Genomic DNA, 25810 nt, shown 5'->3' with positions numbered 1-25810 from the left:
TCACAGAGGAAACCCCTTCCCGCTGGAGGAGCTTGGTATGTCAATACATGTCCAGACAGAGAGGAGCAGATGTTTCAAAAATTCAGCACTTCAGAGGAAACAGCAATTTCCTTAAGAGGAGACCAAAGGGCAGAATCAGAACAGCTGGGTTCAATTAATACCGATTTAATGTAGAAAACAGAAGAGAACAATAAAAATACTCTAATACAAGATCTCATTAAAGGCCTCTGGAAAATAATAAATTAAGACTTCTGAAATAAACTCAAGAAAGACAGTGAAAATATAATGAACACTGCTAAAACTGATTTAATAATCTAGAATTAACTGCAGAAATTATTACTATAACTCAGAGCAAAAAAAAAAAAAGATGAAATGGAAGCTTTGAGTAAAAACAAGAGACATGGAAGTCAGATCTAGGGGCTCTAACATAAGAACAATCAGAGTTCCATAAAGAACAAAAGGAAAAGGGGAGAAAAGCATTTGGCATAGTCAAAATACCACTAAGATGTGAAGCAGCAGCAGCCTCTGAATAGGGATGATCTCAAAGTACAATTCACTTACCTTCTCTAAAAAACTATTCAAAGTATGGTTATGGTAGAGTCTAGTTAAATGACAACTAGACTGGAATAAGAAAATCACAAGATAGGGAAAGAAAAATAGCAAACGAAGATAAAAGCCGTAAATTTAACAAAACTTACATAGGTTGCGCATCCCTAATCCGAAAACCCAAAATCTGAAATGCTCCAAAATCCAAAACTTTTTGAGCACTGACATGTTGGATTTGGGATGCTCAATTGGTATCCATTCTGTAAATATTCTAAAATCCAAAAAAAGCTGAAGTCTAAAACACTTCTGGTCCCAAGCATATTGGATAAGGGATTTTCAATCTGTATAGGCAGATACAACAATACGATGATAATTTGGTTATTGACTATAATTCGAGTTCTAGAATGAAATATTAAAAACACAATTTTAACTGGATCTTGCATTCCAAATTATTACAATAAAACCAGTGAGCCGAGAAAGGGACAGTGCAGTGCAGGAACACGTATCTGTTATCATCTTATTCCAGTGAAGAGCACAGGATCAAACACAGTGTAAAACCCCAGATCAAGCCTAGCCAAACTGGGAAGATTCAGTAATATAAGGACATGGATAAAATGCACAGTAAATTCTTACAATTTTATGTTGCCTTAGTATGCACTTTGAATCGAAGTGGAACCTTCTCATAGCAGAAGCAGGGTTCTGTCACCCTTGACACAGGGTGCAGTTCTACACTGCCTCCCAGTTCCTCAATGTGGCTGATCCAGATACCTGCCTTATACAACTTCCTCCTGGTGACCACCTCCCTATGGACAGCTATACACAGCCTAGTTCACTGGCCCTGACCCTCATACCTCTCATGGACAGTGCAGACACAGCACTGTGACTACCTCTGTAACAGCGTGACCTCCTGGAACTTGTGCCTGATTGCTTTAAACCCACCAATTAAACCTCCCTGAGGGAAACCTGTTTGGACAATACCTTGGACTCTATGAAGGCACTGGCCCATGGGTCCCTCCCTCTCTCCGTCTGCACTTCCTGACCTCTGCATGAGTGGCCTCTAGGCGTGCCATGTACCCTCCAGAACCTGCAAGTAATAAAATCTTTATTTCCATCTTGTGTCTCTTCTAATCCTTGAAAGGGTGCTCTCCATCTTAGAGATTCTATATTAAGACCATGCAATGTAATTACAATAATAATTCTGATGTCATGTTGTATGGATTTGACAAATCCATAATAAAGTCCATGTGGAAGAAAGAAATGTGCAAAAATAAAAACAGCACAGAAACTTCTGAAGAGAAAGAATGGGCAAAATTGTCATACAAGATACCAAACCTTACTAATAAGCCTACTCTATTTAAAATAGAAAAATCCTGCACAGTAATAAACAGATCAGAACACAGAAACATACCCAATTATCTATAATTTAATGTAAAAAAAGGTAGGCAGCAATTTAAGAAGTTGGAAAATAATGGGTTATCTAATGTATGTTATAAGCAATTAACAGAAAAATAATGACATGCTTACCTCATACTATACCTCACAGTATCACAAGTATTCATTTCTAAAATTATGCAGCTGTTTTAGAAATTCTTACTGGTTATTAAGGGAAATCAAAGTATGTATTAAACACAAATATATATGTTGAACAATATATTTGGAAAAAGAAATTCCCAATGTAGTAAAATCTAAAGATAGAGCTCTGCATTAGGTTAAACTATATAAAAATTCCCACTTTCGTTCATTGAAAATGATCAAATACTGGCAATTTAGTACAGGTCAAACTGAAAAAAAGAATTCTGGGAAAAAGTGGTGGCAACAGGGTTTCAATTTCCCTTCAACGCCGTCTCATAAAAATGGAGCAATGAGGACAGCAAAACCAAAACTCTGTGAGACAAACCTCCAACAAAACTAGATGAAAAGGGGTCGTCATGACTCCCCAAAGAGAAGAGGTGGCGGGAAAACAATGAATAGTTCCAAGAGCCATGTGGTATCAGCATTAGTGGAGGGAAGCAGAGGAAATTAACAGGGTGTCTGAAGGGCGTAAAGGGGCAGATTCCCAAGTCATGATGAGTGCTCTATGAAAAGCTCACAGAGTCTACAGAGAACGTCTGTGAAATTAGGAATGATTTTGGCACTATTCATGAGTAAAGGCAAGGGGTTGGCAGTAAGGTCTGAAAGGGCTGGAGTGGTTTAGGCCCCATAATATCTTAAAACTAGTACCCAAAATTCCCTTCCAGGAATTCTGGGCTCCATACCAAGAAAAAAAAGTGAAATCCAACTCCCCAGTAAAGGACAACAGGAGGAAAGGGAAGAGGAGATCGAGAACATGGGAAGAAGAACAGTCCACAGACCTCAAACAATAACAGAGAAGATGGTACACTTTCCTAACTCCCTCTCTCCTTTACGTTCATGGAAACAAGTATCATGTTTAAAAATAAGCAACAGAAAAGAACTGTAGTAGAATCTAGCACAAGGTTATCCTACGCAGAGAGAGAAAAAGGTGAATAACCCTCCAGACAGTGAGCGCTTGCCAGAAAGATATGTCCACTAAGCAGATGAGAATTGTAGACCAATTTCTGAAATAAACTAAAAGAAATTAAGAAAATCATAAGAAATATAAAAGAATGACAAAAATCAGAATTAGAAAAAAAACTCAGTGATAGAACTCAGAATTTAAATTTTTTTTTTGAGACGGAGTCTTGCTCTGTCGCCCAGGCTGGAGCAGTGGCGTGATCTCGGCTCACTGCAAGCTCCGCCACCAGGGTTCACGCCATTCTCCTGCCTCAGCCTCCCAAGTAGCTGGGACTACAGGCGCCCGTCACCGCACCTGGCTAATTTTTTGCATTTTTAGTAGAGACGGGGTTTCACCGTGGTCTCAATCTCCTGACCTCGTGATCCACCGGCCTCGGCCTCCCAAAGTGCTGGGATTACAGGCGTGAGCCACCCTGCCCAGCCCTGACTTCTTAAATGTGTATATACTTCTGATTTTACTTCTCCATCTTTTGTTCTTCCCTTTTTTTTTTTGAGACAGAGTTTCGCTCTTGTAGCCCAGGCTGGAGTGCAGTGGCGCAATCTCAGCTCACTATAACCTCCTCCTCCCGGGTTCAAGTGATTCTCCTGCCTCAGCCACCCGAGTAGCTGGGATTACAGGCATGCGCCACCACCCCAGCTAATTTTGTATTTTTAGTAGAGATGGGGTTTCTCCATGTTGGTCAGTCTGATCTTGAACTCCCAACCTCAGGTGATCCGCCCGCCTCAGCCTCCCAAAGTGCTGGGATTACAGGCGTGAGCCACCGCACCCAGCCCAGAATTTAATTTTTTAATCAAAAATAAAATCAATTTTATTTCCAAAATCAAAAACAAACTAGAAGGCACATAAGCGCAAACAAACAGAACAGATAATGCCTTCACTGAAATGAGGTCAACAAAAGAAAACTTTATAACTCAAAAAGAAACTAAGAAAAAGAAAAGATCTGAAATGAAGTGACAGAGAAGACAGGCAAAGTAGATCCAAAATATATGAAGAGCAGTTCCCAAAGAGAACTGAGTCAGTGAAGCAAAAATGTGAAACTGTAAGTTAAGAAAGTCACTAGAAATTTAAAAAACAGACTGACAAACAAACAAAACTATGTATTCAAAGTGTACACCATGTATCTGAAAATATCAAATTGGAAAAACCAACACTATGTAAAACTAGCAGAGTTTAAAGAAAAAAAATCCTTTAGGTATTCAGCAAACAAAGGTCTTGTAAGTGGAAACAAAAAATCACATTGTCATCAGACCATTCAACATCAATGCTTCCTGTCAAAAGACAATGAATAACAAATTTATCCAAGGAAAGAAAATACAAACCAAAGATTTGATGGACAGTCAAACAAACTTCCAAGTATAAATGTTGCAAACTGTTAGAAACATGGCAGAACTCAGGAAATGCTGTCCTCCTGAACCCTTACTCAGAAACCTACTAAAGAACAGGTGTCACTCAACCAGAATGACTCAAGAGACTGGGATATAACAATTAAAAATGAGCCTTTAAACAAAATCTGAAACTTCTATCTACATGTCTGTGATAAATATGTTATCTATCTACACACATACACACAACCCTGAAGAACTGAGACTAAATGATAGCTATGGGGGAGAAAGTACTGTCATACATGGCTGTATGATCTGATAATACAGATATACCACACCACCACCATCTGGGGGAAAAGAAAGGGCATATGAAATACCTTGGCATTTCACTGGCAGTAAAAGAAAATTACTTCAAATGAAACTTTGGAAATAAAAGGATAATTCCAATATAGCTCAAAGTTGGGAACAAACAGATTAAAAAATTGAAGGGGGGATATTAAGGGTATTATGTAAAGATATTAATACAAAGACATCTTGGGGGAAATAAACTAATCTTAAACATTAAAAGTAAATAAACAAACAAAACTACATACTTCCAAAAAGTTTACACTAAAAAATAGAAGTATAAAACATAAAATGTTTTAAAAGATTAACTATCCCTGTCAGAGAAGCTAAACTTCTTTGAGAATACATTTAGGTTTTCTTGTAAAACCAAGTACTTTACATAATTCTTATAAAAACAAATTAAAAACCAATACCTAAAAATAAAATTTTAAGAAATCTATGAATAGATCAACAAAACGTGGTATAGCCATACAATGGAATATTATTCAGTCATAAAAAGGAATGAAGCGCCAATACATACCACAGCAAGGATGAACCTTGAAAACATTATGCAAATGAAAGAAGCCAGTCTCAAACGACCACATACCATATGACCCCATTTATATGGCTAGGCAAATATTAAGAGACAGAAAGTAGATTAGTGGTTGCCTAGGGATGGGGCTAGTGAGCAGAGGAATTGTGGAGGTGACAGCTAAAGGGTACAGGACTTAGGGGCAATGAAAATGTTCCAAAGTTACACAGTGAGGATGGTTGCAGTGGTGATGGTTGCACAATTCCAAATACAGAGAACCACTGAACACTTTAAACAGTGAATTTTATGCTAAGTGAATTATATCTCAATAAAGCTATTATTTTGGAAATACAGTAGAAAAAAGAAGATAATCTAACTATATATCTAGCCAGTGGCAGAGCCACGAGAAGAAATGTTCCGAGTGTCTTTAAAATGTAGTTATCTGATGTTACATCCATAGAGGATTATAACCTAAGGATGGTCAAAAACAAAACTTGAACTGTTTTCTAGTCATCACACTGAGATGATTGTCTATTTTGGAATATAGTCAGTATTTGATATTCTGTCACACCTGGTATCACAGAGAATTGAGCTTCTCAATAAAAAAGAAAGGCGGTGATATATGGATTAAGTCAGAAGAGATTAAGCAAAATTCTCAAATCCTGAATTTGAATCAGAACTATCAGAAAGGACTTGTGATGCATTTTGTGTATGTGTTTTCATCTGTCCACTAAAGAGTAAAACAATGACCAGCCACAATTTCAGTTGCAATGAACAATGCTGGTGTATAGACTGTGGTCTTGGAATATACCATTTCTCAATAAAAGGAACTAGGGTTCCTTAAAAACGTATCTGATTCTCAGTGGCTGGGCGCGGTGGCTCGTGCCTGTAATCTCAGCACTCTGGGAGGCCGAGGCCGGCAGATCACTTGAGGTCAGAGTTTGAGACCAGCCTGGCCAACATGGTGTAACCCCACCTCTACTAAAAATACAAAAAATTACCTGGGCGTGGTGGCGCATGCCTGTAATCCCAGCTACTCAGGAGGCTGAGGCATGAGAACCACTTGAGCCAAGGAGACAGAGGTTGCAGTGAGACAAGATCATGCCACTGCACTCTAGCCTGGGCAAAAGAGTGACACTCCTCAAAAAAAAAAAAAAAAGGAAAACAAAATATATCTGACTCTCAACCTGGAACAGGTATACAATGTCAGCCTAGAATAGCCAGTTAAACTAAATAACATGGAAGCTATCAAAGGACTGTGAAAAAAGGAGTCAAGCCAATTGAATATGTTCCCATTGTCCAAAGATGGGACGTGAACATTAATTACAATGATTACTTCAATACATTACAGTAATGACATCCATGGATTGAAACATACCAAATATGTTTAAATTCATGAGTTCAAAATCATACTAATAACACTAATTAGTCACCAATAAACCACATCATTATTTTAAAAAACAGTAAATAAAAGGGAAAGAATCAAGCACATTTATCTTGCCATTTGTGTCAACTATTCCACTAAGTAACCATATAATAGGTGAGGAAAAGTTTATCCTTATAGCAATATCTAATAGATGAAATGAATAATAAAGAAGCTAATAAATGAAGAAAATATGAGAGGATTAGAATATCCTCACTTTTCAGCCCTTAATGAATTAAGGAATCTAGGCAATGTTCATCAACTACTACTAATGGCACAAATAGTCAGATATGTGTGTATCCTGGGAAAGTAGTGTTAATACAATCAACCAATTAAAAAATCCTGAATTTGATCAAGCCACTCTAATTTACAGCCAATTCACAGAGAAGACACAGAAAATGGAAACATGTGGGGCAACTGGAATACAATCATAAAAATTCAGACCCTACAGGATAAATGACCCTGCTTCTTCATATACGGCAAAAAAAAAAAAAAGGCAGGGGGAATCTACAGACTAAAACATTTTAGAAATATAATGAACAATGACAACACATGGACATTATTTGCAAACTGATTCAAAGTGTAAAAAGAAAACCATGACAATTATAAAATTTTAAAATAATCTCTGAGTACAAATAAAATAAGGTAGTCATAAAATAATAACAGACATGACTATATAAAAATGTGAAATTTCTATACAGTGTTAAGTATCCTAAACAAGTTAAAAGGCAAATTGAAAGAAATATTTACAACCATCATAGAAAAATGAATAAAATTCATAAATTTTGAATAAATTTTATGAATAAAATAAATAAAATTTTGAATAACTTTTATGAATAAAATTCATAAATAGTTCCAACAGCCTAACAGAAAATGAGCAAAATAAATAAGCAAACGAAATGCAAATGGCCAATAAACATGAAAAACAGGCTCAGTGTCACTAGAAATGAAGAGAAAGATTTAGGCTGGGTGCCAGTGGCTCACGCCTGTAATCCCAGTACTTTGGGAGGCCAAGGTGGGCAGATCACTTGAGGCCAGGAGTTCAAGACCAGCCTGGCCAACATAATGAAACCCCATCTCTACTAAAAATACAAAAAAATTAGCAAGGTGCAGTAGCACACGCCTGTGATCCCAGCTACTCAGGAGGCTGAGGCATGAGAATCACTGGAACTTGGGAGGTGGAGGCTGCCGTAAGCCGAGACTGTGCCACTGTACTCCAGCCTGGGCAACAGTGTGAGGCTCTGACTTAAAAAAAATCAATGAAATTACATTTTTTGCTGATCATGGTTACAAAAATGAGGAAAAATCAAATTTCTCCTACACTGTTTTAAGTATAAATTAGTATAGTCTTTTTGGAGAGCAATTTGGCAATATATATCAAAGATGTGAATGTGCATATACCCCATGACCTAACAATTCCATTTCAATTAAGCATTCTTACAAAAACAACAGAATAAGTTCATAAAGGGGTGTGTACAAGAATGTCTGTCGCTACACTGTTTACACAAGCAAAAAAATTACATTTCCATCAAGAGTGAAATAATTAAATAAGTTACAGTACATTCATATAATGGAATATCATGTAGTTGTTAAATGGAATTTAACAACGAGAGCTATATATATATATATCTATAAGGACAGATCCAAAGTAGACAACACGGGGGGGGAACCCTTCAAGTTGTAGTAGGATATGTATAGCACTATCACATTTGTTTTAAAAAAATTACATGTGTTACATAACAAAGACATTATTTATAGAATCACAAAAAACTCTAGAAAATATAAACCAGATGATAATTACTCTGAGCAGTGACAGAGGACAGGGACTTTAAAAAGATACTCCAATAAATAAAACAAAAGCATACTGTTTTTTAAAAAAGTGTTAGATACAAATAGGCTTTACATTACCCTTCAAAAGTCAGTTTCTGTGATTCTATACTGGGATCCTATCACAAACTGAAATTCCTACACAGGCCCAGTAAGTCATGTAAGCAGGTGTACTTGGGTGGCCATAAGACAAATGATGGATACTGTGGTAAACTGGAGCCCTTATGCTGCTAGTCACGTGGGAATGTGGACCCAGTGTTGACAGACTTCCCAGTATTTCAAGGAAAACCCAAAATCTGGATTTTCCCATTTAAAAATGTTAGACACTAAGTTAAAAAAAATATTTAAAACACTGTGTGGGACAAAACGTAACTTTGGGAGTCTGTACACTGTCAAGAGCATACAAGGCTTTATAGCCAGAGCTCTGGGTTCATATCCTGGCTCTGCCACTTTCTAGATTTGTGACCTGATCAAGTTACTTAGCCCTCTTCCTTGCCCCGGCATACAGCGAGTGTTCAGTTAATGCTAGCTACTAGTCTTCTTAATATTACTATTGTGCTGTTGTTATCATGGGATCCAGTTCTCAGCTGAAAGTTGATGACTTCTATCCTACCTGTAATATTACATCAGTTTGAGTCGGTTTGCTCACTATAGTCCAAAATAATGTACACAACTTCCTACTTTCCTTTGTATGTTTGTATGTTTAAGAAAACAGAAAACCTAAAGGCAAATGAGCAAGTATGTGCTTGTTAGCATGTCATTCAATTACAAAGTTCTTGTAATCTTATGAAATCAGACAGGGAATGATTGAAACAAGTAAAAAGTTAACTCTAACAACTGTATTAAGCAGCATGATCTTAAAGGCATGGGGCGGAGGACCACTGGAGCCTAATCAGTGTTGCCAGTGAGTACCAGAACTACACTGTTGCTGGTCTGGCTTCACGTGAGGCACGTAGGAGGTTTGTTAACAATGTCAGTGCTCATGCCCCCCACTGGGAGATTCTGACTTGTCCTACTCTCAGAATGGCTAGGCACACGTATTTTTAAAAGCCCTCTAGGTAATGCTGATGTGCAGCCAGGTTTGGAAACCATTTAGGATAAAGTCTGGTACCCCAGGATCCTGAATTTGAATCCCTCTAACAATCTATAGATCTGTGATTTTTGTGAAAGTTATCTACTGTACCTAAACTGGTTTCTGCATTTGGAAAATGCACCACCTCACAGGGTTGTTGAGTCTGGGACACTGTAAGGGTCAATAAACGGTAGCTGCTGTTATTGACTTCCTAGTTTCTACATGCTTTGTCTGCTTTGAATATAAACGGCAACCTCTTCAGTGTTTCCTGTGTGTACAGGAAAAAATTAGCACAACTCTTGTTAGAATCCAAAGACAAAGAGTATTTCATTGGCCATTAAATTTATAAGAACTACATGATCGTTTCTAATTCTAAAGAAAGCAATTAAGACAGTAACCAAGACAAAAATATTCCTAGTATTTGAGGCAACAAAGTCAGACAATTATACATTTTGTACATTAGATTATAATATATTCATCTTTTTCTTCTGAAAATAAAGTTCATAAGGAAATCAAAAAAGGAGCACAAAATAACCATATTACAGTATTTTGTATTTAACATTTTAACTTGCACAAAACCCATAGAACTATACATTACAGAGTGAACTTTAGAGTATGCACATTTTAAAAAGTCAATCAGGATTTTGGAGGATCCCAGGATGCAACCCAGATGAAATAAATGAATCAAATTAAATTACAAAAGTATGATACCACCTCACTGAGGAAGGTGAAGGAAAAAGGTGCTGACCTAAGTTACTTTGGAGAATAGTGTTTTGACTATAAAAGGCTAAAGACAAAAGGAACTTGACTGAAACACTACACCCTAGTTGATAAATTTATTCCTCACAGGGGTACCGGTTAGCAATTCTGAAACTACTTTACGCGTATGGTAGGGTAGGGTTGAACAAACATGTAATTAATTGTAGTAATGGGAGCCAGGTTTCTCATTATAAGAGAAGTTACTTACAGATAAGCAAGGGGGGAAAGTCAGAATGAACCTTGTGCTGAATCAGAGCCAGAGATATCAGTATGAACTCATGATTATTTTAGATTGATAGATAGGGAATTATAGATCCGTGTGTATACACAGGTTAGAAGACATACCTGTACTTTCTAATTCTATCACTGAGAAGGCCTAAAAGCAATGACACCCCAACAGCACCAAACACACCCAGTGCCCACATCTTCATTTCTCAATACCATTAACCAGTAAAAGGAACCAGAACTCCTTGGAGAAATGGCTGATCCTAGGACAGAAAGAGGAAAAATACAAGACAAGCCCAGAGCATCTTGTGGTGCCAGAAAGTAAGAAATGATTCAAAAAGCAAATCAAAAGGAAAATAATACGACAAAGGAGGGGAGCATATTAAACGACACAGAAGGCAACTGAAAGAGATCCAATGCGATAAAACAAGAACAGCTTGAGCAACAAAATCAGTAACAATGGTACTGGATTATAACTCAAAGTAAAAACAGCAGCAAACATTTATGAGTCCATACTGATATAAATGACCAAATAAATGAGAAGCAAAACTTCCATCTGGAGAAATTCCAAATAATATATTAGATACTCCCTCCTCCAGGAGGTAGAGATTAATTTCCCTCCCCTTGAGAGTGGGTTGTGTGTGGTGACTGACTTCCAAAGAATTGGAGTATGGAAAGGAAAAAATGGTAACTCCTGGAGAAACCTGGCAGACACCACCTTAACCAAGTGATCAAGGTTAACATCACCAGTGACAATGTAATGCGACTAGGGCATTTCAACTCTGTGGCATCCATCCCCAAGCCCATCACCCCAGTCTAATCATGAGAACACTTCAGACAAATCCAGATTCGTGGACACGACAACTAAATGCAATGTGGTGTCCTCGACTGGTTCCTAGAACAGAAAAGGGAATTAGTAGAAAAAGTAGGAAATCCAAATAAAGTCTGTAGTTTAGTTAACAGCACTTTGTATCAATGTTAATATATTAATTTTAACAAATGTATAGGGTGAGAAGTCAATATTAAGGAGTGCTGGATGAAGAGCATATAAGAATTCTGTACTATCTTTGCAAATTTTCTTTCAATCTGGTATTATTCCAAGATGAAAAGTTTGTTCTAAAAAATACAATTGTATGGAGTAGTTTTGATATTAAGGATAAATCTCTTACACATGTTTACTTAGTCTTAATTTCTAAGCTAAATTGAACTGTAAATAGTATTACAAAACCCATCCTTAGCTACAGTTAACTGTTGGGAAGGACACCTGGAAACTACTGGACTGCTGAGATGACTTGTCAACTTTTAAGCAGGGTTGGGAAGGGTCACCATACAAGCACACCTAATGAAGGAGAAGCAAGAGTTGGAGGCAAGACAATCCCTATCATAGGGAGACCATGATACATTATGAAATGGCTGATACATTCATCCCTAAGACCCAAGATCAACAATACTCAAGACTAGAAGAATTGGTATTACAGCAAAGTGGGAAAAATAAGTACAAACAATAAGATCCTGGGATGTTCTAAACAGCAATGGAATAAGAGAAGTAGAAGATAAATGAAAAAATATAAAAAAGACCTTGGATTGTATCTGGGTCCACAAATGGACATGGGGGAGGGTAAGGTTTCCTCTTATTTTTTCCTATTATGATAGTCCTTACAGCCAGGATAAAACTGCAGCTGGTATTATTAGTTCAGTTACATGGATTTAAATAAGTTTCATTTGATAATCTGAGACTCTCTTATTTACAAGACTGTTTCTATAGATAAGTATTTTCAAGATCCCAAACAACTGCCTACTCAAGTGGACTCTGGAAACTAATCCATTTGTTTCAATTAGAGACTGCCTATGTAACCAGAAATGTGTCCTGAGGAAATCAATTTACAGAAGGTACGGAGCTACAACTTCATATAATTTTGAACAAATCATTAAAGGTATTTATGGCATTCATATTATGAAAACAAACAGCAAATAGATTATTTTTAGTATCACTAGTTGCAGTTCTTTTAAAAGATTTTGAAATATAATAAAGTTTTAGAGAAAAATTAGTTCGGGCTGGGCACGGTGGTTCACACCTATCATCCCAGCACTTTGGGAGGCCGAGGCGGGTGGATCACCTGAGGTCAGGAGTTTGAGACCAGCCTGACCAACATGGTGAAACACCGTCTCTACTAAAAATACAAAAATTAGCCAGGCGTAGTGGCGCATGCCTGTAATCCCAGCTACTCCAGAGGCTGAGGCAGGAGAATAGCCTGAACCCCCAAGGCAAAGGTTTCAGGGAGCTGAGATAGCGCCATTGCACTCCAGCCTGGGCAACAAGAGCGAAATTCTGTCTCAAAAAAAAAATTATTTTGTAAAGCATGCTTACAAAGGGAAATTAAACGTAAGATCACATGTGCTTTGCAAACACTGGTTACAAGTAACATAATAAAAAAATATATAAAGACATAAATAAGAAAAATCAAACATCCCACGTATATTTCTTCTTTTCTACAAAATCCTTCACCTATATTCATTCCTATTATCACTGAAACCACAAAAACTGCAAAATATGCATTATGTACAATCTGTGGTACCTTGTTGGTTATTTTAACAATTAAGAACAAAAACACTGGCCAGGCGCGGTGGCTCACGCCTGTAATCCCAGCACTTTGGGAGGCTGAGGCAGGTGGATCATTTGGGGTCAGGAGTTCAAGACCAGCCTGGCCAACATGGTGACACCCCCGTCTCTATTAAAAATACAAAAAAATTAGCCAGGCGTGGTGGTGCATGCTCGTAATCCCAGCTACTCAGGAGGCTGAGACAGGAGAACTGCTTGAACCCAGGAGGCAGAGGTTGCCGTGAGCCGAGATCATCCCATTGCACTCCAGCCTAGGCAACAGAATGAGACTTTGTCTCAAAACAAACAGTCCTCAAACCTAAAAGGTTTTATTGCCTAAAATGTATGCCCTTAAAATGTACAATTATTTGGCAGAGGTTAAAAGGCAGAATATATCTTAAAAATAAAAAGTAGAGTTGCACCCATATGGATTTACAGTTAGCTTCAAAGAGGAAAAAGTAATAAAACTTCTAAAAGTAAAAGTTTATGGTTGATTTGTATAGCATTTTACCATTTGATAAGATTTGGATCTGTGTCCCCACCCTATGTTGAACAGTAATCCCCAATGTTGGAGGTGGGGCCTGGTGGGAGGTGACTGGATCATGCGGGTGGGTTTCTTGTGGTTTAGTACCATCCCATTGGTACTGTTCTCATGATGGTGAGTGAGCTGTTAAGAGATCTGGTTGTTTAAAAGAATGGAGCACCTTCACCCTGCCCGTGCTCCAGCCGTGAGAAGTGCCTGCTCTGGCTTTGCCTTCCATCATGACTATAGTTCCCTGAGGCCTCCCCAGAAGCTGATGCTGCCTGCCATGTTTCCTATACAACCTGTGGGACCATGAGCCAATTAAACCTCTTTTCTTTATTAATTACCCAGTCTCAGGCATTTCTTTATAGCAGTGTGGGAACGAATACACCACTTACCACGTATCTTTTTCAGCCTCACAACAACCTTGTGAGGTAGGTAAGAAGGTAGTATTATACCCATTCTATAAATGCAAAGGCTTTGAGTCTGAAAGATTCCTATTTACAACGTTCTATGGTGAGAAAGGGTCACAGTGAGGAATGAAACCCAGTTAATGGACTTCAAAATTGTGACTCTTTTCCTGACATACCAAATAAAACGACTAAAACAAACCTGGGAGTGGGGGACTGTACACATATTCACACACACACACACACACACACACACACACACACACACCTCCCTTTATAGAAATTATGTTCCTGAAGTGGGAATACAAGTAAAATCTTACTTTCCCACTAAGTTAATTAGAATTGTAGAGCCTTATCTTTTGTTAGTTTGGATTAATCACCAATACTGAAGAAGTTCCACTTTGGCTCTCTGTTACTCTTTCATTATCTGATGAACACTTAGCATTTTATGAACCAAAATTTAAAACAACAGGGGCTTCTGTAGTTCATTTTTTGAAAAGCAAACAATCTACACAAAATTCTAATAAAGTCTTTCATTTATATACCTTATAAGCTTTGAATTCGTGTTTCTTTTTTTCTATAACAAAGATGACCTCTGCAGCGAAATCTCAATTGGTCAAACCAAAGAACTACAACTCAGATGAGAATTCAGAACTCTGGGGAAACTATTACTGTCTTTTTTCAACACGAGTTCTAATATAAGATGTAGGGCACGGGTTCTCAATCTTTTCTTGCTATAACATATCTAAAGGGTACAATCCTCATTAGTAGCAATTGTTAATCACCACGAAGAGCCTGGAGAGGAAGGAAGACAATTTGGGGAGGGAGGGTGGGTGAAGCAGTTTACCGAAGCCCGACATGTCCAACTCACCCCCGCCCCACTGTGGCCTCATCTCATGTGCTGCTCTCCTATGAGAACCACTGAATTAGAGGTGAGGTTATACAGTCGGCCCTCTGAAACCCTGGGATATGCATCCGCAGATCAAGAATGTTTGAAAAAACATTAAAAATAAGAATACAACAACAAGAAGTAATACAAGCTACTCGGGAGGCTGAGGCAGGAGGACTGTTTTAGCCCACGAGTTTGAGTCCAGCCTGGGCAACGTAATGAGATCTCGTCCCTAAAATAGTAATAGTAATAATACAAATAAAAAAGATATAGTATAACAACTATTTACATAGCATTTACATTGTATTAGGTATTATAAGTAATCTATAGATGATTTAAAGCACACAGGAGGATGCACATAGGTTCTATGTAAATACTACACCATTTTATAAAAAGGACTGGAGCATCCAAGGATTTGAGTGTCCATGGGGGTCCTGGAACAAATCTCCCTGGGATGAGATACCAAGGGATGTCAGTACTGCCAGGACTTTTTTCTTCATGTTACTTCAAAACCAGTGGCCACGATACAAATTAAACATCAATCCTGTCTTGCCAACATATGTCCTTAATGAAATTAAACCACTCCAGCCATTCATGTTTAAGATTTCTAATCAAAATAATATTCAAAGTAAATCTCTTAAAATATAGCTACAAAGCATTGGTTCATGTTGTAAACATCTTCCTGAATTTATGTGAATGCTTAACCCCTTCCTCCTGGAAGGGCTCATAATCCGGCTGTCGGAATAAAAAATTAAAATCTTGCAAACTCAAGTTCTCTTCAGATGTTTTCCATAGTTTCCAAGTTGTTTATCGTTTATGAATTTAAAGCAAGCCAGGCTGCGTAAAAAAACTGAAGTTAAAAAAATAAAAATAACAAGTATATACAGTTGGCTCTCCATATCCGTGGGTTCCACATCCATGAATTCAACCAACCGCAGATCAGAAGCATTTGGGAAGAAAAACTACATCTGTATTGAACACGTACAAACTTTTTTCTTGCCATTATTCCCTAAACTATACAGTACTAACAACCATTTACATAGCATTTATATTACATAAGGCATTACACATAATCTAGAGATTAAAGCATACGAGGTTGTGCATTGGTTATATGCAAATACTGCATCATCTTGTATGAGAGACTTGAGCATTTTAGGATTTTGGGATCCATGGGAAGTCCCAAAACCAAACCTCCTCTGATACCGAGGGGATTGCGCATATGTATGTATACAGCTACTAAAATTCAGAATCACAGACTTAACACGGGTATAAGGTATTTCAAAGATTTGGGTTTCACTTTTAGCCAGACGAACATGCAAACTCACCAGAAAAGCAAAATCACTTGTACAGTACTATTTTGGATTCTCAAGAACGATATCCCACAAAATGCCCTTGTCTAGTATTACCACCCTTTACAATAAGGAATTTATAACACGTCAAGCTATCAAAAGCAAATCTATAGTGTTTTCAAGTCACTTCCTCTAGCGGGCACATTCCTCTCACAAAAATCTCCACATATCGAAACAGATGTCTGACAAAAATCAGGACTTCCCTTAAACTTTCATCATCTGCACTGAACACTTTAACTTTGCGAGATAGTGTTGGCTTTTTTCCTTTGATCATTCTGACATTTCTCTATAATTTACATCTCTTTGAAATACAGTGACCAAAACTTGACATGCTAATCAAAAGAGAGAAAACAACTTCAAAGGATAGAGAAAGAACTCTCTCCTTGACCTTGGGTGCCCTATTCATTTATAAACACCTGAGTGTGACATGGACTTTTTTCCTGACTCACATGCAGCTTGTGGTCATCCATGACTATGGCTTTCTTCCTTCCATCTTTGTTTATACCCAGCCTGTCCTTTGCCATCCTGTATTTACATGGTTGAACTTATTCCCTCCACATACCACCTTGCACTTAATTCACTAAATTTCATGCAGTTTTTATAGATCTATTTATCATAGTACTTTACAGAAATGCTTATATGTGCAATTTATAATTGCCATTTGTGTTCAAAAATATTAGAATATGAAAGTACATAACACCAACATTATAATTTGCAATAAATAAATGGAACTAAGGACATCATTGTATTAATACCTACTGGAAACCTACCTCCACTGGACGATCGTTCTTTACCAATGCTATACGTGCCCTTTGCAAGGAACCATCCATTAGCTTGTGAAGTCTTAAAATTAACTTTCTTAACCCCATCTGCTTCAGTGCTTTGTCTACAAATGGTCTATAAATAGAAGTCAGACAATGTCTACTAAAGCCTGCTTCTGTGCTCCAGTCTGGTGCTCCCCAGCCAATAGAATCATCCTCAGATTCGAGCCTCTCAAGCTTCTTGGATATGCAGTCCTGCGACTGGATGTCGAAGCTGTTATCTATGGGCTGTCTGATTTCCGGTACCCTAGGATCAGAGATTTGTTCTTCTTCACTCTCATCCGTACTACTTTCCAACTCCTTTAATTCTCCTTCTGTGTCATCACCCTCATACTCCGGCTCATTACCTTTGGATGGTCGAGGGGAAGGGATTTCAAACACTGGCCAGCCAATGTCTGATAAATTCTTGATGCCCAAAACAGTGCCCATAATCCTTAATTTCTGATTTAAGTCTTTTGTGATGTTTAACCACAAACAGAGTGCCTGCACCCTGTCCTGGAAGTCTTTTGCAGCATATTTTTCATAGTCCTTCTGAAGAGCCTGCAATGATGGATAAAGTGCTTCTATGTACTCTAGCAGCTCCATTATCCGTTTTACCTGCTCAAACGAGACCCTCTGGCGTTGGAGATGCTCGTGATGTGTTGAGTAACCTACAATCTTTGTTCCAGGAGTGGCTTTGCACTGCCCTTCTACTGAAGTACCATTAAAACCAGCTCCATCTCTAACAAAGGCGAAGCTCCCATAGTTGACTTTGAAAGTAAGGATTTCATTGATAATATCTGGGATGGCTTGACGGGCTGTATATAAAAAGAAGTCCTGGTCGTTAATTGTCCGTCCTGCATGCCAGGCTTGTAGCTCTAACCAGATCAGTTCGTTAGATCGGTTAAGCCAGAAACCAGACGTATTTTCTTGTCCTCTTTGCTCCCTGTCTTTCTTCTTTGAGACTGAGGTAAGCTTTAGCAAAAGTCGTAATGTTTCAAAAAACTTTAAACGATCTGCTGGACAGTCAGTCCTAGAAGTCTGGCGTGCAGGTCTGGCTATAGGCATGGGCACAGATACTGGAAGCTTAGCATTGCTACAGCCAAGGCTGAGGTAAGGCTTATTGAGATCCACATCTGGAATTGATTTTTTTGGCAAAGATCCACCCACTGAGTCTAACATGAATGAGCACTGTACATTTTTTTTATGATCACGCTCTGTTGTTCTAAGAGCTGCTCGGATCTTTTTCTCCTGCTTATAGCTGTATTCTTCCACATTCTCCACTGTTTTTCCAGTGTCTTTATGTGGAGGCTGATTTGGTGCATTCATTTTTTCTATTAAAAAAAATAAACAGAACATTATATAACTCTAAAATATGAAGCTACTCTCAGTATTTTCAATAAAACTGATATTCACATATTTTCAGACTGCTAATGGAAGAAAAATAAGCATACCACATCCTAAAAATTAAAGGAATCAAAAAATATATATGACATTTTCTATATTTTAAAAAAAATTATCCATTTTTCCAGTATTTGCTGTATTCTCTTATATTCACAACTAATCACCTAAACTAGCTGTTTATTTCTCCCTATGCTACAAAGCATAGTTATCAAATCATTTAACCAAATTTCCATAAGTAATCACCTTCAATTTAAGAAGGAAGAAACAGCATGGGAGATCTGACGGACACCTGGATGAGAAAATCTATATTTAATTCCTGCATTTGTCATTAGCTAAATGTGTAAACTTAAGAGGAAATCATGTAAATTATCTGGATTACTTTTCTCATTGAAAAAATTAGGCACATTGATGCAAGAATACTTAAGGCACCCTAAGATTATTCTCATAAAAAACTGAAAGACAGCTGACAGACAAAAACACTGACTTTATTCTATTCCTTTATTTCTCCTTTGCCACAAACAAGTGGGCAATAACATTTTAAATTTAAAATTAGCAAGACTGAAGACATACAGACTAATTTGGTATAATTTGCTTAGTACATTATACTGGCATGTAAAATCATTTACAATTAATGCGAAAAAAGCAAAAATCACCCATTTCTTTCAAACAACCAGAAAACGTTCTATAATCTGATTCCAAGCTTTGAAATGAACACACATACATCCTCTTTCCTGTATGGCACTTTTAACACTATTAATTGCTCTACGTTACTGAAATCCTTTCATTCTGTTGCTTCTGGGTTCTTACACTTCCTTACGTCCCTTCTTTTCAAATACCTCCTTGGAACTTTGCTCACTACATAAAATGTTAATGTTTCTCCAAGTGCTAATCTTAGATCTCTTCTCCCTGGGTGATCTCATTCATTTCCACATCCTATATCGATAATGCCCAAACCTATAACGCCATCTCAATCTATCCTCTACACTCTACACTCAAGGCATAGTTTATTTCATTGAATCTAGGACACAAATTTTTTCATATGTTAACATCTCTGAAATTACAATGTTATATATAATCAACGATGATATAAGTAAGTTTTAGGGACAAATTTGCCAATATTTTTCATTTACAGTTTTTTTTTCTGAGATAGGCTGGAGTGCAGCCTCAACTTCCTGGGCTCGAGTGATCCTCCCGCCTCAGCCTCCCAAGTAGCTAGAACCACAGTCACGCATGACCACACCCAGCTAATTTTTTTTTTTTTTTGGTAGAGACAGGATCCCACTATGTTTCCTAAGCTGGTCCCAAATTTCCTGAGCTCAAGCAATCCTCCCACCTCTGTCTCCCAAAGTGCTGAGATTACAAGGCATGAGCCACTATGCCTGGACCATTTTTTTTTAACATATATATATGCATAAGTAAAATATATATCTACATATCAGAAAGTATAAAAGATCTCTTTAAATAAATAAAAACTCCAATTATAAGAATACACCATCAATTATAAGCTGTTTTTACCTTAGAATATATTATAATTTCTTAGTATATATTTCTTATATACCAAGAATTGTATTATATATTATTAATATAATAATAATACTAAGAAATTATTATATAATTTCTTAGTATATAATATCACCTAGTTTTAGGTGGTTAGTTGTGAATATATAAGAGATTAGTTGTGAATGTAATATCTAAAGACATATTAGTATATCTTCAGATTTGATGGAATAGGGTATATTTACATGGGTTACAAACCAATATACCACAAACCAATGCACCAATGAAAATTTGCTTAAAACAAATTTACTTCCTAATCGATTCAAATTAGTTTTAAAATATGGATTTTTAAACAAATTTCCCTAAGAGCACTTACAGCTTGGTTTACCTTATATTAAACTTGCCTTAAATTTACTTTATGATCCATCAAAAAAGATTTTAAACCAATCTGTCCATAGAGATTTTTTGCTGTATTTTAGTATACAAACTAATATTACTATTAAATTTAAAATTTTCAAGATAGAATTTTTATCTTTAGTACTAATCTACTTCTAAATGTCTTTAAACTTTTTATATAGTCCATTTAAGAAAATTTCTTCACAGTTTTATTGTTTCTAGCTATAAATGCTTATCAACTCTTATTTATATAAAAAAATTGCTTAGACCAACTTTAATTCTCTTGCTCTGATGCATTTAACTCTGTGTTTTTTATACCTTTATTAACAGAGCACATACATACTATTTGGTTAACCAATGGTATTTTGAAAGCAAAAATGACCAGTGCTTCCACATTTAACTCCACTATATTTTTCAAGATAATTTATATTATACTTTATTACTGGGAAACACAAAATGACATATACATTGTATCACTGTGTAGGACTGGAGGTAAAGAAAATGAGTTTAGTTTCTAATACACTGAATTTGACGTGCCTATGGGACATATATGTGGAAATATCTATAGGTAACTAAAAAAACATAGATGTTGGGCTTAGGAGAGAAATCCAGAGAAATGGATTTGGAAATTATTAGTATGTACAGATATTATTTAATATCGTGATAGTAGATAAGAACATCCAAGAAAAGTGTGCAGAAGAAAGGCAATGAAGACCTAGAATAGAATGTGGATTAGCTACTATATACACCCAAATAAATGATTCTGAGTCAAAGAAAACAAACAGTTGTGAAATAAAAAACAATCTTGTTGGCTTAGGTTTTGGGATTTTTAAAATACTTTATAAAACTAATGTGGTGCATTATTGATAATGGCCAACAGACTATCTGCATACAATTTATAATTGGAAAGTAATAGTTGACAGTGGAAAAGTATTACTTTTCTTATATAAATTTATTCAAGTTCTTCTAATCTATGATTGAAAGGTCCTAAGGGAAAACTAAGGATTAAATGACTTTAATAGTCCCAGAAGACTGGCTACAAGCATTATTCCAAATCTATGCTACACTTACCAGGGACAAAACATGAAAATAGTAACAGATGGAGCTTCTCACCCTAGACCTTTATTCCAACAATGAAAGCAATCTAAGAGAAAAAAAATGCCACAATCCCATTTTTCCACATAAACATAATCTCATTTTAGCAAGCCTGAAAAACTAACTTTTATAGGTTAAATACAAATCTTGTTAAGTTTATCTCACAGCATACAAAACAGTCTATTACACAATTTTTTGAAATTTTGTGTTCACATAAAGCAATGGTTTAATATTTGGACCTACATAGTATATTTAAGGAAAAGCAAATTGGGAAAGGAGCAAGATGGGACAGAGAAGCTTTTTTTTTCCCCCCAAAACAAAACCCAAGTTGGTTTTGGAAAAATATATACAAAATATAAACTCATACATCTTAGTTTAAATAATGATGCAATTCAAACTTAGACAAACTCCTGTCTAGCTACTGTGCAAAAAGGATAAACCAATTACTCTACCTCAGCAGTAGCTACATTTTTAAAATAATATACTTGTGACAGAAGGAGAGAGAGGGTGATTTGGTTTGGATATTTGCCCTCTCCAAATCTCATGCTGAAATGTGACCCCCAATGTTGGAAGTGGGGCCTGATGAGAGATGTCTGGGTCATGGGGGCGGATTCCTCATGGATGGCTTAGTGCCCTTCCCTCCCTCGACTAACCAGTGAGTCCTCACTCTATTAGTTCATGTGAGAGCTCTCTCTTGTTCCCTCTCTCTCCATGTGACATGCCTGCTTCCTCTTCACCTTCTGCCATGAGTAAAAGCTTCTTGAGGCCTCACCAGAAGCTGGGTTGATATTGGTGCCACGCTTGTACAGCATACAGAACCATGAGCCAAATATACCTCTTTCTTTATACATTACCCAGTCTCAAGTATTCCTTTATAGCCAACGCAAAATGGACTAACACAAAGAGTAAACCCAAGAGTGCTTTCTGGCAACTGATGACCAGTTAGGCCTCTATAAAATCATAAAGGACTCATCAATTAAAGGAGATCTGAGAACAACATTAGGGTGTTGGGGGCAGGGGTAGTCTATAGACTTAGATACAGTAATTTCCCTGAGCATTTTACATTTTGTCTTTGCCCACTCTGACATAACTAAGGAACTTTTTCGTAACAACCAAAAGCCTATTACTAATGGACAGATGTGCTTGTTGGTTTCGTTTCCTATTAATACTAAATTCCCCTGCAATTAACAAAAAAGTGAAATGCAAACAAAGCTTCTGAAAAGGAAAATGAATAAAAAGTACAGGGGTTAGCTATATAGAATGTTTTATTCGGCAAGTTCTAATTACAGGACTACAAAAATAGTTCCTAATAACTTAAGATGAATGGGACACCTGATCTCCCAAGTGACTATAAATTAAATGGTGTGATTTTTGTAGCACAATTAAAGCAAACCTCTGGAATACTTTTTCCTTTGGCCAATCACCAATAATTCTGGTAAAATCAGAAAAACATAAAAATTTTTTTAAAAGAAAACTTTATAACGAAACTGAAAGGAACCAATGACAAGTAATACGGTTCATCTGACGGATGTAAGACAAACAAATAAATTCCCACCATGGCTCTTTAGAATATGTATTACTCGTATTTTTAATCAAACTCTTGCAATTTTTATGTTCTCCCATATATATATATTGTCCAAATTTTAGAAACCAGCCTTATTTGAGCTCTCAAATGAGATGTAAACAGATGGATAATCTTTAATTATAAGATGATCTTCAGAGCAATGATGAACTAGAATACCAGGCAAGTCAGCAACCTGAAGGGGCTTAGAGATCATCTAATTCGAGCTTCTCAAATTTCAGTATACGTTCAAAATCACTGCGTTCCTGCTAACGTGCACGTTCCTGGGCCTGCTTCCACTATCTCTGACATGGCTATAATGGGTCCACATTTTGAGAAATTGCTTTATCCAGCTTCTATTTTCCAGGTAAGGGCTTCACAGACATTGTCATAATTTTCATAACAACATGATGATGAAGATTAGCACAGAACACAGATGGTTAGACAGATGGTTAATGTTAGAACAGGGGTCCTAGCCAATGTTGGTGCCACCACACCATCCTAGGACCTGTCAAGGGTGCTTGCGAGGCAGTACCAACTGACCAAGGAAAGGCTAAGACAGCGAGTACCACAAAAGATTACACAGGCTAACTAGTCTGTAAAGGCTTAAAGTAAAAGCAAGTACTTGATCTGGGGCCTCGAAGAATGGAAGCTTAAATAAGGGAAGTAAAGAAGGCAAGAGCATATCTGAAGCCAGCAAAGAAGAGACACAAGGGCAGCAAAGAAAAGAGTATGGCTGAACACTGAGCCTGTATATGGAAGCCTGGAAACACAAACCAGGACCCTGAAAGTCAGGCTAAGTTTGGACTAAAGAGCTGAAATATGGATTTAAATCCACTCTGGTTGACACAAACATTTTACTAGCTATATAGATTGAATCTGACTTGTAACCACTTTACCGGCTCCATTTTACAACAGTATGATATTCTTAAAAAAATCAAACATTCTAATTTCACTACTGTTAGCAGATACACACATTTACACACACATATATAGGCACATGCATGCATGCACACACACACACACCTTGAGATATTTCCTAACAGGGACGTGTGTGTGTGTGTGTGTGTGTGTGTGTGTGTGTGTGTGCGCGCGCGCGCATGCAAATTCTCATATAAATTGCAAAATATTTGCTCTATCTCTGTAACCCGGCTATGGCTGATTACCATCCTGCTACGGCAGTACTAGAATAGAAATGCAAAATGAAGCTGATAATGATCACCCAGCAATGCCCTGAAAAGGGCTTTGGCTTGGGTGTCTTTTAAATTCCTATTTAAACTATGAGATAAACTGAATGTACTTCCTTCTGCTATATTAAAAAGAAAACAAACATTTAAGGAAAAAAATGGTTTGAATGTCTTTCTCTTAAACCAACCTTAAGAAGAAACAGTTATATTTGACTAAATATTGTCCATAACTTATCAAAATCTTAATTGCTATAAATTGGTAATGACTACCATTATCCAAAAGTATAATCTCAAATAACACCACAGCTAGCTCCTGTGGTGTTAAATTTAATACTCATCACAGTATGAAATCAAACCTATTCAGAGTTCATTCGAGTTTACCTGGTAGGTTACATCAACTGGAACGTCAGATAGCAGACTTCCAGGTAATGCAGAGCTAATCATCCTTACCCAACACTCAAACACAGTCTTTAGATAAAATGCCTTTTTTTAAACCATCATACAAATTAAGAAAGTTTTCCCAATAAAACAGGAATTTTCAGCTTTTGGTGAAGGCTGGGCCATGAGACGCAGCAGCCATTTTGTAGTACACAGCACCTTCTCTCCACTGTTCAAACATACACTAACATCCTGCTGCTAAGAAGGGACTGTGTAGATATAATTAAAGTCCTTAGCCAGCTCATTTTTGTTTAATCAAAAGGGAGATTTTCTTGAGTGGGCCTGACTTAATCACATAAAAGCCCTTTAAAAGAAGGCCTGAAACTTGTGGTGGTGGCATGCACCAGGAGGGTCAGCTACTCTGGAAGCTGAGGCGGGAGGATCACTTGAGTCCAGCGGTTCCAGGCCAGTCTGGGCAACATAGCAAGACCCCATCTCTAAAAAAAAAAAAAAAAAGAAACAAAAACTGAAGGCCTTTACCCTCCCTCAGAGCATCTGCCTGTCCATGGGTGGAATCTGTCCACCTTCTGTCCATCTGGTATCACAAGTAGTGACAGAGCTTGAGCTTAGAGCCCTGCACAAGCTGTAGTGGGAGTGGCTGCACAGGGCAGCCCCAGAGTGCACTTGAGGCCCAAGTGCACCTGGGGGCCATGCCCCAGAGGCATCAGGAAGATGATTTCCTGTGCTCCTGAAAGTCACCAGATCTAAAGCTGCTGCTGCGATGGCCGTGGTCCTCTCTGGGGCCTTAGCCCACAACAGGCTCCTGGCCCTACCCTTGCCCCCATACCAGCTAAGCCCCTAGAGGCACGTCCTCCATACGACAGCCCTGCAAATGGCCATATCTCAGGGGTTCACTTCCTTGCTCCCTCACAGATGCCTGTGGGCTGAGGGTCCTGGGCCTCAGCAGGGTTAGGGGAAGGACCAGGGATGACTGGCAGCGTAGAGAGGCCAGTAGCCTGCACTCCAGCCCCCAGGAGCTCCTGTTAGAGATAGTTACCCACAGACAGGTGCTGGGAAGGCATCAGCATGGTCAGCATTCATGGATTTGCCGATAGGTAGACAGGTTGGGTCCTGAGAAAGTGAATCCTAGAGCTATATG

The 25810-nt window shown here is 37.6% G+C and overlaps 1 protein-coding gene across 6 annotated transcripts in view; it reads right to left on the bottom strand.

The window, feature by feature from the left end:
• MAP3K4 (mitogen-activated protein kinase kinase kinase 4) overlaps positions 1-25810 on the bottom strand; it is a 126489-nt gene that overhangs the window by 49984 nt on the left and 50695 nt on the right. For all 6 annotated transcript variants that reach the window (XR_004029408.1, XM_030809934.1, XM_030809936.1 and 3 more), the window contains exon 3: positions 17104-18467. Coding sequence is in view for 5 of the 6 variants with exons in the window: in XM_030809934.1 (XP_030665794.1) it covers positions 17104-18467 (1364 nt within the window). In the remaining variant the exon portion in view is untranslated. The remainder of the gene's footprint in view (positions 1-17103; positions 18468-25810) is intronic.

Source organism: Nomascus leucogenys, chromosome 3 (assembly GCF_006542625.1).
Source record: "Nomascus leucogenys isolate Asia chromosome 3, Asia_NLE_v1, whole genome shotgun sequence".
Taxonomy (NCBI): domain Eukaryota; kingdom Metazoa; phylum Chordata; class Mammalia; order Primates; family Hylobatidae; genus Nomascus; species Nomascus leucogenys.
The sequence above is the reverse complement of the archived record's forward strand: the minus strand, read 5'-3'. Positions and strand labels throughout refer to the sequence as shown.